The sequence below is a fragment of the Nicotiana sylvestris genome, chromosome 6 (assembly GCF_000393655.2).
Source record: "Nicotiana sylvestris chromosome 6, ASM39365v2, whole genome shotgun sequence".
NCBI classification, from domain to species: domain Eukaryota; kingdom Viridiplantae; phylum Streptophyta; class Magnoliopsida; order Solanales; family Solanaceae; genus Nicotiana; species Nicotiana sylvestris.
The window spans coordinates 99,401,218-99,416,866 of NC_091062.1; the positions used below are offsets into that span (position 1 = coordinate 99,401,218).

The 15,649-nt window shown below is 41.7% G+C and overlaps 1 protein-coding gene across 1 annotated transcript; it reads left to right on the forward strand.

The window, feature by feature from the left end:
- Positions 1-10,340: 10,340 nt before the first annotated feature.
- On the forward strand, positions 10,341-11,993 carry LOC138871013 (uncharacterized). The gene is made up of 2 exons (XM_070148860.1): positions 10,341-11,159; positions 11,664-11,993. Exons 1-2 carry the CDS (start codon positions 10,341-10,343, stop codon positions 11,991-11,993), a joined length of 1,149 nt encoding a protein of 382 aa, XP_070004961.1.
- The last annotated feature ends 3,656 nt before the right edge of the window (positions 11,994-15,649 follow it).

The window sequence follows — 15,649 nt, forward strand, 5'->3', positions numbered from 1 at the left end:
TTTAGCTTCATTTCAACATTGAATCTTCAAGTTTAATTTAGCAATTAATTAATATGAGTTTTTCTTCATCTATTTCTTTGTTTTCTTCTCTATTTATGAGTTGCTAGACCCATAAGCTAGGGTTGTGGCTCAACCCTAGTATGGGTAATTGATGGGTCTTGTCTTTTAAGGCTTGATTGAATATGGGTATTTGATATTTGGACTAATTTCATGTTTAATTGCTGAATTAGTGGTTGCAAACACTAGTTTGTGTTTAGTTGATTTTGGCTATTCTTGAGAAAGAGAGCCTAAATCTCTGAAATTGTTCCAACAAGTAATTGGGGCGTACTCAAGAGATTGATAGCCCCAATTAAAGAGTTAAATCTAGAGATAGTAATACCCGACTTGAACCTTGATTGCTTGTGCAAATTTGCAAACCCAATTGGTCTTGAGAAAGTCAATTCGGGCAAAATCACTCGAACTACTGAGAGGTTTAGAGTGAGTAGAATTGTGCAATGGTTATATCATACTCCCCAAATGTGACAATCTAGCTTTAGACCCAAGTATCCGTCAATTGACCACCTAGGTGAAAGTCACTACCCTAGTGCCTTTTAACTATTTGAACAACTCGCAATAGTTTAATCTTAGCTTATTTTAGTTTAATTGAGCATTGTAGTTTTATATAATTAGAAGTAAAAAAACAAAAATGTTTAGAAGTGCAATTTGGAGTATATACACAACTCCACTTTTGATAGACTCCGGACTCCAACTTCTAGCTCCCTGTGGAAATCGATCCCGACCTTAATCGGGTAAAAGCTGCTTCGACCTCTCTCTCTACTCAATAGTAGTGCAGGGTTGGCCACGATCAACTGTGGATCACCTACTTCATTTGTACAGTCCCTGACTGTTCCGAGGGGGGCTGATAAAACTTGTGCACTGGGCAGCAAAGCCCTGTTCTGTAGTATCGCTGAGGATCGGGATCGAGGATGGCAAGGCCATTTTGTCCAAATGAGGACTTCAGACCTGATTTTGGTGGAATGCTTGCCATTCCCCGAGAAGTGGAATACAAGACATAAGTGGAACTTTCCTTCGAATGTCAATTTTATGTTTACTTCTTTTTTTCTTATTGATGTTTGTGGTGGTGCAGCCGTTGCTCGGGTTCCAAATGTTGTTACCCGACTCAAAGAGTGGGTCGAGGGTATCGTTTCTCAGATGCCCTACTTTGAGTGCTCACGAACTCTTGAAGGGCCGTTGGGAGTCCCGTTCCCATGGTAGGATTACTTTTCCGATCAGGTTTTGTTAGGCCTCTCCTTTTACTATCAAGTATTTATTCTCTTTACTTTCTTTCTCAGGTTTGCCTAAGGATGTCGAGCTTAAGCCTCCGGTTGGTGACAAGACTTGCCCATTGAGTCTCCTACTCTAGGGCAGGCTGGAGAGAAAAAGAGGAGGAGGGCTCTGAATTCCCTGAGCTCGGAGAAAAAGAAACCGAGGAGGAGGCTGGTATATAAGCCAAAAGATACCTCCAGTTCCCGAGTGCTTGACTCGAACTTATTCCACCGGCTCAGGGATGAGTCCGAGGAGGACGAAACTTTAGTGGCCCAAGAGCCATCAGTCCTTAAGGAATGGATTCCAACTGAGGGTAGAACAACATAGGACGATGCAGCAATGAGGGACGAGAACTCTCAAGACGTCAGTTTTTCCCCACCCGGTATCATTGACATAACGGGATCGCCTTTGTACATGGACTCGATGTTCGGTAAAGCTCAAACGACGAAGGAACGGTCAAATGAGGGGGTCCATGGAGTGGACAATCCCCTCCAAAGCTTTTTTAATGGCGTGGACTCCACTACCACGGAGGATGTCACCAGATTGGGTGACTTAGAAGTACAGAGGAAAAGTCTGCCCTCAGGTGTAGGTGGATCTAATTCGAGCCCAAGACTAGTCAACTGGTTCCCTGCCCCGATGGTGATCCTAATTGAAAGTGGTCGATCATTATCGTCGTTCCGGAGGATGCCCGGGTTCTTTCCGCACCTGTTGGGGTACTAGTTACCTCTGGTGCCTGGTAACCGTAGACGACCAGGCAAAGATGAACGAGGTGGATTCCTCATGCATGTTCAACGAAGCACAATAGGCGTTGAACCGGGTAAGATGTCACCGCACCTTTTCACTTTCAACTTTGGTTATTAGTGGTCCTAACATTTTTTCTCATATTTGTAGGCCTCAGTGCTTCACCACGAGACCTTCCTTCGGTATCGAGAAGGGCTGAGCCAACTCGTGGTCGAAGCCAAAGAGCTCACCGAGAAGAGAGACATGTACAAACTTCTTAGTGAGCAACATGAAGAAGAGGCTAAGAGCCTTCGAGCCAAGTTGGATGCGGCTCAGAAAGAACACGCTGACCTGGTAGAAGAGTTGAAAATCTTTGAAGTCAGTGATGATGAGCTAGACACGGTGACTAACAGTCATAAACCGTAGGTCCAATAGAAGATCGATCAGATCGACCAACTTTGGGCCGAGATGGACGTTATCAAGGTCGAGGCCGAGGAGTGGAAAGGAAAAATAGATCGCTTGGCCTTGAAAAAGGAAACTTCCCGAGTGCAACTGACCTCGGCGGAGGCTCAACTTCAAATAATGAAGGAGAAGGATGAGGCACAGTCCCGGAAAGCCGAGGAGCTCCAATTTCAATCGGACTCAGTTGTTGCCGATCGGGAGACCCTAGCCAAGGAGCTTAAAGCAGCCAAGTCGGTGGCTAAAATAACCAAGGTCGATGCCGACGAAATGGTGGCCCAGTATAGAGCCGATGTCGAGGTGGCCCAAGACCGTTTGAAAGACATTGTTCTGTATGAGAAGTGGCAGTCCCGAAGGGAGGCCCTCGAGGAGGTTCATGCTCAGGGTTTCAATTTGTCGACCAAGATCGCAAATGCTAAGGGGCTCGAGGCCGAGGCCAAGAAGTTTACTTACCCCGAGGATGATGAAGAAGAAGACTTTGGGGGTCCCGTCGGATCCGGGTGTAAAGAAGACCCTGATGGTCCTGGTAATAAGGCGGGCTCCGGTGAGGACCTGGCTACTTAGATGCCTCGGAGTTGTTTTTGCTTTTCTGCTTTTTTGTTTTACTTTCTTTTTTGTCGAGGCCGTTTGGCCTTTGTAAAAATTTCTCGAGGCCGTTTGGCCCTTGTAAAAATATTTTGATATATATATACACACACACAAGGCTTTTTCCCTTTAACAAATTCCAAGCTTTTTTTCTTTTACGATTGCAAGATATCGAATGCCTTAGCACGTAACAACTAGGTCTTGTTCAGAGGTTAGAATAGGCCTAGTTCTCGATATTATTTCGCTTAAAACTCGTGGGGAGGGGCGGGGGGGCTCGGTATGACCCGAAGCTATCCCCAAAATACTTAGAATATTTTGGGTTACAATTTGTTGAGGGTAGCCTTTTGAACCGATTTTAAAAATCTTAAAGGCCTTATGTTTTGGTTATGGATCTCGTACATCTCTGAGCCGTTGTAGGATGGTCGTAACCTTCTAGTTCGGGTGTTACCCAATAGGTTTGTTACCTCAAGTCATCCGGGCTTACCCGAGACAATCATTCCCGAATGGGGATGGCTGTAGCTTTTAAAGTTCGGGCACTGCTTAATAAGCTTTATGCCCCCGGGCTTCGCTATCCCGGACCGTCCGAATCTGCCTTGGATGGTAGTCCCCGAGTAAGGTGGCCCTTGGGCTCGATGCTTTTAGGGGACCAAATGTAAGAAAGAAAACTTTAAAACAAGGGGCGGAATATTTATCCGCAAGGTAGAAACTTCTTTTCATTTCTGCGCATAATGAACAAGGTTACACATGTGTACAAGCTTTGTGTCATGGCTTGGGCGGTCTATGTGGCCACGGTTCATTTGACTGTTTGACCCTTACAGCAAATCCTTTAGGCATCGGTCAATCGCTTTCTGAGGCTTTAAGAAAAATTAATAAGTTTTTTCCTAAGCTCGGGGATTAACCCCATGCCCAGGTATACCTTTTGATCTGGTAGGTGTTCGATTAATATGACTTGCTCCAACTCTTCGACCATCGATTTGGTGGCATCGGTGTCATCAGGGGCTATGTATGTTCTCTGGACAATGTAATTGTCCTCGTCTTTGCCTCATTCCTTTGGCTTGGCTGAGATAGTGACTGCTATTTAATTTCTTCCTTTCTGGTCGGCTCCATGTTCATTGATGTTGAAACTGCAGGCATCGGGATTTACCTCGTCGACAATGAACATCTCTTTTACGGTCAGCTATTCTCCGTAGACCATTTTGACTCCCCCCCAGTGTGGGAAATTTTGACACCTAGTGCTAGGTTGAGGGCGTTGCCCTCATGTTGTAAACCCACAGCCTTCCAAATAGAGCATTATATCTCATGTCCCACTCGATCACATAGAATTTTGTTTCTTGGATCGTCCCGGAGGTGTTTACTGGCAAGGTTATCTCCCCTTTAGTGGTCTCACATGCCATGTTAAACCCATTCAACACCCGGATTGCCGGTACGATTTGGTCTTGTAACCCCAATTGCTCTACGAACATTGATCTAATGATGTCGGCCGAGCTACATGGATCAATAAACACCTGTTTAACTCGAGACTTATTGATAAGTACGGATATTACCAGCGCATCATTGTGAGGTTGCACGATGCCCTTGGCATCCTCATCGCTAAACAAAATGGTTCCTTCCAGGACATAATTCGGGTGCGTTTTTCCTTTGTGATAGATACTTTATTGCGCTTTATCATTGGTCCTTGGGGGACATCGACTCCTCCGATGATCATGTTGATGACATGTTTAGGATCCTCTTGTTCGACTTGTTTGTTGGCGTCCCTGTTCCTAAAGTGTTTTTTGGCTCGATCACTCAGAAATTCCCGGAGGTGCCCGTTGTTGAATAATCGGGAAACTTCTTCTCTCAACTATCGGCAATCCTCGGTCCTATGACCATGAGTGTCGTGATACTTACATATCAAGTTAGGATCTCTTTAGGTAGGATCGAACTGCAATGGTCGAGGTCACTTGGTCTCTTTGATGCACTTGATGGCTTACATGATGCTAGCAGCATCAATGTTGAAGTTATACTCTGATAATCTCGGTGCTTCCCTACTTCCGATCGGCCAAACAAAACCATTTTTGCTCATCAGACCTTGGCTACTAGGCCCTCGATCGCCTCTTTTCTCGTTCCTTGTGTGGTGATGCCCGAACTCATTTCCCCTTCGGTCCGTGCTGTATGGTTGGTACCAATCTCGGACCGGCCTTGGCTCATGATCACCGGCTCTCTTAGACCTATCATCGGCCCTAATGGGATAAACATACCCAGAGGGAGATCCGAGTTGGTCGTCCTCGACCCTGATCTTTGACTGGTACCTGTTGTGGACATCGGCCCAGGTCACCGCCGGTACTCTACCAAATTTTTTTTTAGCCGTTCAGAGGCCAAGGAACTGCGAGGGTTAAGCCGCTGAGTGAATGCCTAAATGGACCAATCATATGCAACCGGAGGTAGGTCCATCCGTTCCATATGGACCTTGATATGAACTCCCGGAGCATCTCGTTGTCTCTTTGTTTAAGCTTGAAAAGGTCTGACTTTCTGGTCTCGACCTTGATGGCCCCGACATGGGGTTATACAAAAGCATCTACAAGCATAAAAAATGAGTCAATTGAATTTGGGGGTAAGTTGCGATACCATATCATTGCTCCTTTGGAAAAAGTTTCCCCAAACTTCTTCAGTAACACCGACTCAATTTTATTATCTTCCAAGTCATTCCCCTTGATTGCGGATGTATACGAGGTCACATGCTCGTTTGGATACGTGATTCTGTTATATTTGGGGATATTGCACATCCGAAACCTCTTTGGGATCAGCTTCGGTGCCACGCTCGGAGGAAAAGGCTTCTCGATAAATTTCTTCGAGTCCAGCCCCTTCAATATCGGGGGTGCTCCCGGGATTTGATCGACCATGGAAATGTATGTTTCTACCTTCTTGTCATTAACCTCAATTTTCTTCTCACCTGACTCTACCCGCTTCGTTAATGCTTCAAGCATTTTCATTATCTCTGGAATAATACCAGGCTCGGCTTCACACGGTCTCTCGGTGATTTGTTCGTTTCTTCTGGTGCTTTTTCGGGATTGTTCGGGCTCGATCCTGTTGGAGGCGTAGCTTTGATACAGCAGCTGAGCTATTGCCACATGTTGAGCCTGCAACATTTCGAAGATTAGCTATAGGATTACCCCATCACCTTCGCCTTTGGGCGCTTCTCGAGCGTTTGGTTGGGGTCCCCCGCGAATACTGTTTTCGGGATCAGTTGGCAAATTGACGTCGATAGCCACCTGTGAGTTAGCATTGACCCGATCGGCAACTGGGACACCATAGGGATCAGCAGAAGGCACCTCGTTGCTCGGCACCAAATTATTAATTTCACCTTGATGGTCAGACTCAGCATCAACGTTCAAGTGGGCAGACTGAGAGTTCGACATTTTTGGGCTGACCTGAAATTAAGACTTTAAAGAACAAGCGTAAAATAGGGTGTGTTATGGAGATTCATATCAAATCACTAGTATTATCTGTAGCCCCACAGTGAGCGCCAAACGATTTACCCTTAAATCGGACAAAAATTAAATTTGTATGCGGTTTTAAGGATATGTGGTTTGATTCAACACAAATAATCAAGAATATTAGATAAATGAGTTGAAGACAAATAAACGATCAAACCAGTTGTAATGTTATGGCTTAGCCCGAATCTAGGTTGAACAGTAACCTCGTCCTAGATTGGACCTTTGGTTCGAGCCCAGTTGTGAATGAAAAACAAAACAATTAAACAAGAACTTAATCAGTAGCTAGAAAGCAGAAAAATAAACTTGAATTGCTTTGATTTGTGTGTTACAATGTGTGTTACAACAGAAAAACTTCTCATTTATATAGTGGGAGAGTTTCATCCCTAGTATAAGTCTAAAAAGGGTAAAAATCTTCCATTCTTGTTGCTTACTAATCCATAACCGACATCGAGTTAGATCTGTACCGTGATATCCGGTTAGGAACGAATATCACGACCCTATATCAGTCGTGTGTAACCGTTTACCGTGTTTCCTAGGGTCTTAGAACTCATGATGGGTCCGAGGTGCATCACTTTATCATACCCGATGATGACCACATCGTTCACCTTTCATGGATCTCGATACGAAAGACTCCCAGCCTCGATTTTCATCTCGTGCTTCCATGCCCTTCTTCCATTTTCATCAGCCGAAAATCGATATATGCATTATCCCCGATTTACGCGTATACAATTATTTATGTTTTTATTTACTTTATATTCTTGGATCAAATTAATTCAAGTATTTATAAATCATGTTATAAATTCAACTGTATCGTTTACGGGTTAACAAACGTAATCAAATAATTTGGGAGGAATGATTAATACATAGTACAAGCTTTGTAACTAAGTATCAAACAGTAGAAAGTGACAGACTATAAGTTGGAGTTGACCAGCCGTTACCGTTTTACTGTGCAACACGTGACCAAGAATTGACAGAGGATAAGAGATGGATCTGAAACTGAGCATCATCAGATGAATAAAATGATCATCCTTGTACTCTTTGTTTCGGTCAGTCCACGAGATTTCTGTTAAACGCAAAGCGAAAAAATCCAAATGTAATGTGATGAGAGCCCCAGTTATTACATGGCTAAAATAGCTCCTATTGAACACGAGCAGAGGCAGGAACGGACCAGCTTGCTCCCAAAATATATCTTGAGTTATTGCAACGTCGTCTATATATATTTGACTGCCAAAGTTCACATGCTGACTTTCGTATGATTTCATTTAGGGCTAGTTTGGTACGAGGGATAACAGATAATTAATTTCGGGATTAAATTTGAGATGAGTTTATCTCATGTTTAATTGAGATAAAATTATAGTATAACTAATCTCGGGATTAGTTATTTCGAGATTGTAGTATTTTTTTTATCCTTATGGAGGATGAAATAACTAATCCCGTAATAACTTGTTTCCAACCAAACGACCCTTAGATATCACTGTTGTAGCTTCTATACAGGTATAGAACACGGAAAAGATTTACTTCCAACTCAATCCATGCAGCATCAAATCGAATCGCTGCGAATATAAATTAAACGTAAATGAAAACGAAAAACATCGATCAATGATTAGATTAAAATTGAAAAACTATTTGGTACAAAGCGTTTTACCTTCTTAGTGGACCTAATTGAAATGAATCCACATTAGCTGGACCAATCAATTTCGGATACTGAAATTATTAAACCCAAAAGAAAAAGAAAACAAAAACAAAAAACCCCAAAATTGAGATGTAACTGCATCTCTTCAACTCTCACAAAGGGGCGGATTTATAGTGTTAGCTAAGAGTTTACATGAACCTAGTAACTTTTATCCAAATCGAACTAAGTATCAAAATGTTCATTAAATATTATTTTCTCTATCCAATTTATGTGACAGTTTTCACTTTTCAAAATAAAATCTACATTTTTTAAATTAAGTAAAACATATTTAAGTCACAAAAATTAATTTTAAAATATTTAAAAAGCATATGAAAAAGTACGATCAATAGAATAATTTGTTTGACTCTCGAAATCCAAACACTTTCACATAAATTAGGATGCAAGGAGTAATAAATATTGATTGTAACCCAATTACTAATATATTTTAACTTGAGGTCACTATAACTTCAAATCTTGAATTAGCCTCAACCATCTCCCCAACAATTTGAAATAAAAAGAATAACACAAGAAAACAAACATACATACACCAAAGGAAAAAAAGGAGTGTACGACAATATAATGTAAAAATTGCACGGGGTGCCCTATTTGGTCGCCCTCATTTAACCTATACCCATTTTTTTAAAAACTTTTAACATGTACCCACTATTTAAACAACTTCAACTCTCTTTCTCCTCCTCCTTCTCCTCCTCAAAGTTATATCCGCCCTCAACCTCTTTCTGAAGTCCGTGACTAAAGGTCCTTGCTTGATTGAATGGTGGCAATAGATGATCTGTTAAATGACGAAGCTACAGATCCTATTTGATAATGGCATTAGCAGCAGCAAATTGGTTTATGTAAATTGTTAAAAGGTTTCTTGCTTTATCAAATATCGATTAAAAGTGTATTGGGAAAAATTATATTTAAATATAAAGGTGACGTGACGAATACGTGTCGAAACACGTAGACTGGTCAAATGGTCAAAGAATTACAACTAGTCAAGAGGCACGAGTTGCAACAGATACGAGCAAATAGCAGAGGAAGAGGCGCGGGCAGGAATACAAATAACCCAGCACCCGTACTTATTTAAGTCATTTATGTCTGAGAATCAAAAGGAATAAATATGACGTTAGAAAAGAGTGCAGATACGGCATTTAATAGGCATTAAATGTGGAATACGTTAGAGAATTTGTATTGAATATAGTGATTATGCAACGTAGCATTAAATGTCTTTAATTACTCATAATAGCCTCATTATGATTTGGACAAAACGTATATCTCCAAGATAGCTATAAAAGGGAGACATCTGATCAATTGTAAGGACACGAAATGCTATTGATATAAAACTTTGGTTTACTTGTTTTTCTCTTGATTACTCTCTTGCTACTTAAATTACTTCCTTTTATACATTCTTTTGATCATCAGTAACCCGTGTTCTTCTAAATTCTAGCTTTGACAAAAAATTCATTTTTTGGTTATACAAATTGGTTCCGTTACCGGGAATCTGATAATCTATTTTCTTTTCGCTTAACTTTCCTTGTTGCATCAACTATGTCGAACAACAATGACAACATCCAAGGAAACCAAGAAAACCAGATAAACCAACAACTTCAGAGAGACTCTCAGGATAATAACGCACTGATTATTTCTCCACAAGGCTCTCCTCGGCGATCTCGTGAAGGCACTCCTGAGGGATCTCATATTGATGGGCAAGCTTAATTCGAAAATGTTGAAGCTATAGATGAGGCTTTGCAAAAACTTATACCGCACAGGTCAATAAAGTCGTTCAGGCCTTGGTTAGCCAGTTACCTATTGTACCCCCCCCCCCTACACACACACACACACCTACTCCAAATAACAACACTCTAGAGAACCCTCATTCCGGGATTGTCAATTCAGGCAGCGGTAGGACCCCCAGTGAATCGCAGGATGGAGAACCAGGTAATTTAGTTAATTCAAATTAACAAAACTTGGTACTAACCTTGCAGAAACAGCTCAAGGAGCAAAGTGAGCACATAGAGCAGATACCCGGGGTGTCGCCCATAATCAAGGGGGTAGATATGGATAGATATTCACAACAACCCTAGAAACCTAGTGCTGCTCCACTCCCAATTCCAAAAAAGTTCAAAATGCCTGATATTCCAAAATATGATGGAACGACAGACCCACGAGATCACGTGACTACATTCACGACGGGTGCAAAAGGCAACGATTTGACTAAGCAGGAGATTGAATCAGTATTAGTTAAACAATTTGGTGAAATGTTCACCAAAGGAGCGCTAACATGGTATTCTCTTTTACCCGAAAATTCTATAAATTCTTTTGCTAAGCTTGCAGATTCTTTCATCAAAGCACACTCGGGAGCTCAAAAAGTAGAGAAAAGAATGGAGGATAATTTCAAAATCGAGCAAGGGGACTCAGAACTGCTTAGAGAATTTGTGGACAGATTTCAACGAGAAAGAATGACATTTCCGCGTGTACCTGACAACTGGGCAGCTATAGCTTTCACAAGTAATTTGAACGAAAAAAGCTTGGAAGCTACGAGGAGGCTCAAGGAAAGCCTTCGAGAATTCCCTGCTACAACATGGAATGATGTTTATAATAGGTATAGCACGAAATTGAGGATTGAGGAAGATACTGTTCCACGATTTCAAAAAGAAGAAAAGGTAAGTTCGAGACATGCGGAGACCGAAAAAAGATTCGGTAAAAACAAGTATGAGCCTTACATGGGACCTGCGGGAAAGGATTCACGGTCAAAGCAAGATAATCAAAGGTACGATCACAGATCAAGAAATAGAGAATCAGGTTCTTCATCAAGATTCAGGAATGAGCGAAATAACTATGAGTCACGAGATGATGATGAAAATTTAAAAGCGAAATTTGGTGGTTACAACTTCAACGTCAGCACCTCCGAGCTCGTAGCTGTTTTGAGAAGCATGGGAGATAAGGTTCGATGGCCAAAGGAAATGAGATCAAACCTAAACAGGCGCAACCCTGACCATTGGTGCAAGTTTCATAATGACCACGGACATAAAACAGCAGATTGCAGGTTTTTACAAAGTGAAGTTGATCATTTATTAAAACAAGGGTACCTTACTGAGTTGTTCAGTGAGAAAGGCAAGCAAGATTACATGAAGAACAGGCAGGAGCCTCCAAAACTACCTTCTCCCAAAAGAACTGTCAACGTTATAAGTGGGGGTGAAGACGTCAAGGGTATATCATATACTGCAGCTAACAAAATTTCCAAAGTAACAATTACCCAAGGGAAACGGGTGCGGCATGTTTTAGAGGAAGACAACATTACATTCAATGATGCAGATGCGGATGGCGTATTAACCCCTCATAACGACGCATTGGTAATATCTTTAATTATACATGATACTTATGTGAAACGAGTTTTGATTGATCCAGGTAATTCCGTGAACATTATTTTATTGAGAGTATTGCGTGAGATGCAAGTTGAAGATAAAGTGATACCAAAGGCGCATACTCTATCTGGATTTGATAATTCTAGTGTCCTCACGAAAGGAGAGGTAACACTCACCACATTCGTTGAAGGAGTCGTTAAAGATACAAAGTTCCAGGTGGTGGATATGGAGATGGCTTACAACATGATTCTTGGGAGACTATGGATCCATGAAATGGATGTTGTTCCTTCAACCTTGCATCAAGTTATTAAATTTCTATCGCCATATGGAATCTGTCAAATTCGTGGAGATCAACATACAGTCAGGGCTATCAACTCTGTTGCAGATACAAGCACGAGAGATGAAGGTAAATAGCAATCACAGAAGACAGTTGAGGTCACCACAACACAAACCTCAACTGAACAAGGGCAAACAGATGTAGATTCAAGGCCTGATACAATTCAAGAACCAGAAGAGAATGAAAATATCAAAACAACAATAGAGAAATTAGAGCCTGTCGTGTTATTTGCTCAATGGCCTGATAAAAAGTCTATGTTGGGGCCAATCTTAGCCAAGGTATGAGAGGTAAGTTAATTGAATTTCTAAAAACTAACGTGGATTGCTTTGCTTGGTCCCATTCTGACATGACAGGAATACCCCCGGAGGTGATGACCCATAAACTAAATAACGATCCATCGTACCCTCCTATCAAGCAAAAGAAAAGAAAGCAAGGAACTTTCAAGAATCAGGTGATTCTGGAAGAAGTCCAAAAATTGCTAAAAATCGGTTCTATTCGTGAGGTAAAATATCCTAACTGGTTAGCTAACACTGTTGTAGTTCCAAAGAAGAACGGTAAGTGGCGGGTTTGTGTAGATTACACAGATCTTAATAAAACCTGCCCTAAAGATTCTTTTCCACTACCACACATAGATCAATTGATTGATGCAGTTGCAGGTCACGAACTATTAAGTTTTTTAGACGCATATTCAGGTTATAATCAGATTAAAATAGATCCTGGAGATGAAGAAAAAACTTCATTCATAACAGATAGGGGGACTTATTGTTATAAAGTAATGCCTTTTGGTCTGAAGAATGCAGGTGCAACGTGTAAGCACGTGATTTTTGCCCTATATGAGAAATACTCCCAAAAAATGCAAAGTAAAATGATTTTCCTTGGTGTGCAATTTTGAGTATTTCTGTGATATTTTTGGATTATTATTTGTATTTGTCTGTGTTTGTTTATTTGCTAAATTAATAAAAAATACAAAAATATGTCGCATTTTCATGTAGGATTTAATTCTATAATTGTTAGTAATTAAATTAGTTTTACAAAAATTAAAAAATTACAAAAAAATATGCATCTTTTGCATTTTTAGCATTTAATGTCCAAATGAACAATTTTATGCTTAATTATTACTTAATTGTGCGTTAATTGTTATTGGTAGTTAATTTGCGCTTTTATAACTTAATTTAGTTCTTAATAATAATTTAAGTACTTTTATAATTTAGTTTTAGAAAATAAAAGAAGAAAAGAGAACAAAAATACAAAGAAAAGTCGGATTGGGCCACTTCTTCAACTGAGCAAGCCGGGATGACGCATGTTGTTTGAAGCAAAGCATGTAGAAACGGTTAACTGCCTAGGAGCATTGCATCCTCTATGTGTTATGATCAAATATGTTAAGCTCTAACGCTAACAAAGTTTGTTGTTGTCTGAAACCAGACAGTTAGTTGTTAAAGAATTCTGGTAACACACTCTTACCAAACCAGATCCAAAGGACCGGTAGCAACAAGCATGACTACTTCAGAGAACAGTAATGAGGAAGAAAGGCCAATGAGCCAGTTGCTAAAAGAAGCGATGGAAAAGATTGAAAGGATGGGACTAGAGATAAATGCAATGCAGCTAGCCCTAGCCAAAGCACAAAAGAGCCCTGAGCCACTGGGGCACATGCCGGAATACCCTCACTCCGGCCCTTCCACAAGCCTCCCAAACCCCCGTTATCATCAAGAAAGAAGCCCTCATGATTCCCAAGCTCCACCACCCCATCAACCTCTCCCAACACCCAATATTCCCACTTTTGTGGGACCCACATCAGCCCCCTTGCAAAGAACGACCAGTGAGCCATTGTTTCAGGCTCACAATACGCAGTACTATCCCCCTGAGCCTACGTTTCATGCCCCCGAACCACAGGCTTACAATCCACACTTGGAGGTGCTGGCAGAGATTGAAAAGCCGGTTAAAGCCCCTGAACAGGAGGAGGTATTGAGAAAGTTCAAAAGCCTGGAGCAGTCCTTCAGGAACCTGCACGGATTGGGCAATCAAGTCAGCGTAGCTTACAAAGATCTATGCCCTTTCCCAGACGTCCAACTCCCGGCTGGGTTCAAGATGCCTAAGTTTGATTTGTACGAAGGGCACGGTGATCCCATGGCACATTTGCGGGGATTTTGTAGCAAAATGAGAGGGGCAGGTGGCAAAGATGAGCTGCTGATAGCTTATTTCGGCCAAAGTCTGAGTGGATCGGCACTAGAATGGTATACCAGGCAGGATTCCAGCAGATGGTACACTTGGGATGATCTGGCGCAGGCTTTCGCAGGTCATTTTCAATACAATCTCGAGATAGTCCCTGACCGTCTCACATTGCTGAGGACTGGAAAGAAGCCTGGGGAAAGTTTTCGTGAGTTTGGGTTCCGCTGGAGAGAGCAAGCAGCCAGAGTTGATCCTCCCATGAGAGAGGGAGAAATGGTGGACTACTTCTTGCAGACACTGGATCCAACTTACTTTGGTCACTTGGTGACGACGGTTGGGAAATCCTTCAATGAAGTAGTAAAGATAGGGGTCATGATAGAGGAGGGTCTGAGGTCTGACAAAATCCTGAATTACTCAGCACTCAAGGCAACAACCCAGGCTATTCAGAGCGGCACGGGAGGTGCGCTGGGAAGGAAGAAGAAAGAAGAAATTGCCACGATTGAGGCAAGCAATTGGTCCAGGTCTGGTAAACCTTGCTACAACCAACCCAGACCCCACAGACCAAACTACCCATACAGCCCACCACAAAACACCTATCCACCGCCAAGAGCCTACAAGAACCCTCCAGGGGCAGGTTTCCGGGGAAATCAGGCTTTCAGAAATGAAAGAATCCAAAGAACATTCACTGAGTTGGGGGAAACCTATACCGTCGTGTTCCAGAAATTAAGGCAGTTAGGTTTGTTGAGTCCTGTTGAGCCCAGATTGCCAAATCCCCTTCCCAAAAATACGGACCACTCGGTAAGCTGTGAGTATTGTTCGGGGGCTCCCAGACATGATACCGAGAAGTGTTGGAAGTTGAAACATGCAGTACAAAATCTTATTGACACCAACAAGATTGAGGTTCAGACACTAGAGGCGCCCAACATCAATCAGAACCCGTTGCCGGCACACCTTGAAACCCACATGATTGAGCTAGTGCACGAAGGAGGGGAGCTAAAGAAACCCTCACAAACAGTGATGATGATCCGTGTCGGTTCAAAAGAAATGTTAACCAGTGGAAAAGCGGTGGTATAGTTGGAAAAGGTGGATGACAAGCCAGTTATGGTGTTGGAAAAGGGTCCAACGAGGCAGATGTGCAGTTTGTAGGGTTGAAAGCAAAAATCAACAATTGAATGGCTACTTCTCTTCCTATACGAAGGGAGTCTTGGTAGTGGGCTCTGATTTTCTTTTGTTGTTTGGATTATTCTAGGGTTGTAATCCAGTTTTTTCTTGTCTTCGCCAAAGTGTGAAACCTTGCTATCCCGTATTTTAATAAAGTGAAAGTTTTTTTTCCTCATTCCTTATTTTGTTTTAATTTTTCTTCTTATTTTTCTCTCCTGAACAGTTTTCTTTATACTGGTTCTAATGACATGGCATGCACGACGGATCTTCAACCTAGTCTAAAAATCAATCTGATTTCGAACTTATAGTACAAGATTGTGATGATAAGTCGGAATACGATAAGGATGAAGCCTCCAAAAAATTAACAGAGAGTTGAGCCAATTTGAAAAAAAGAGCCCAACTGACA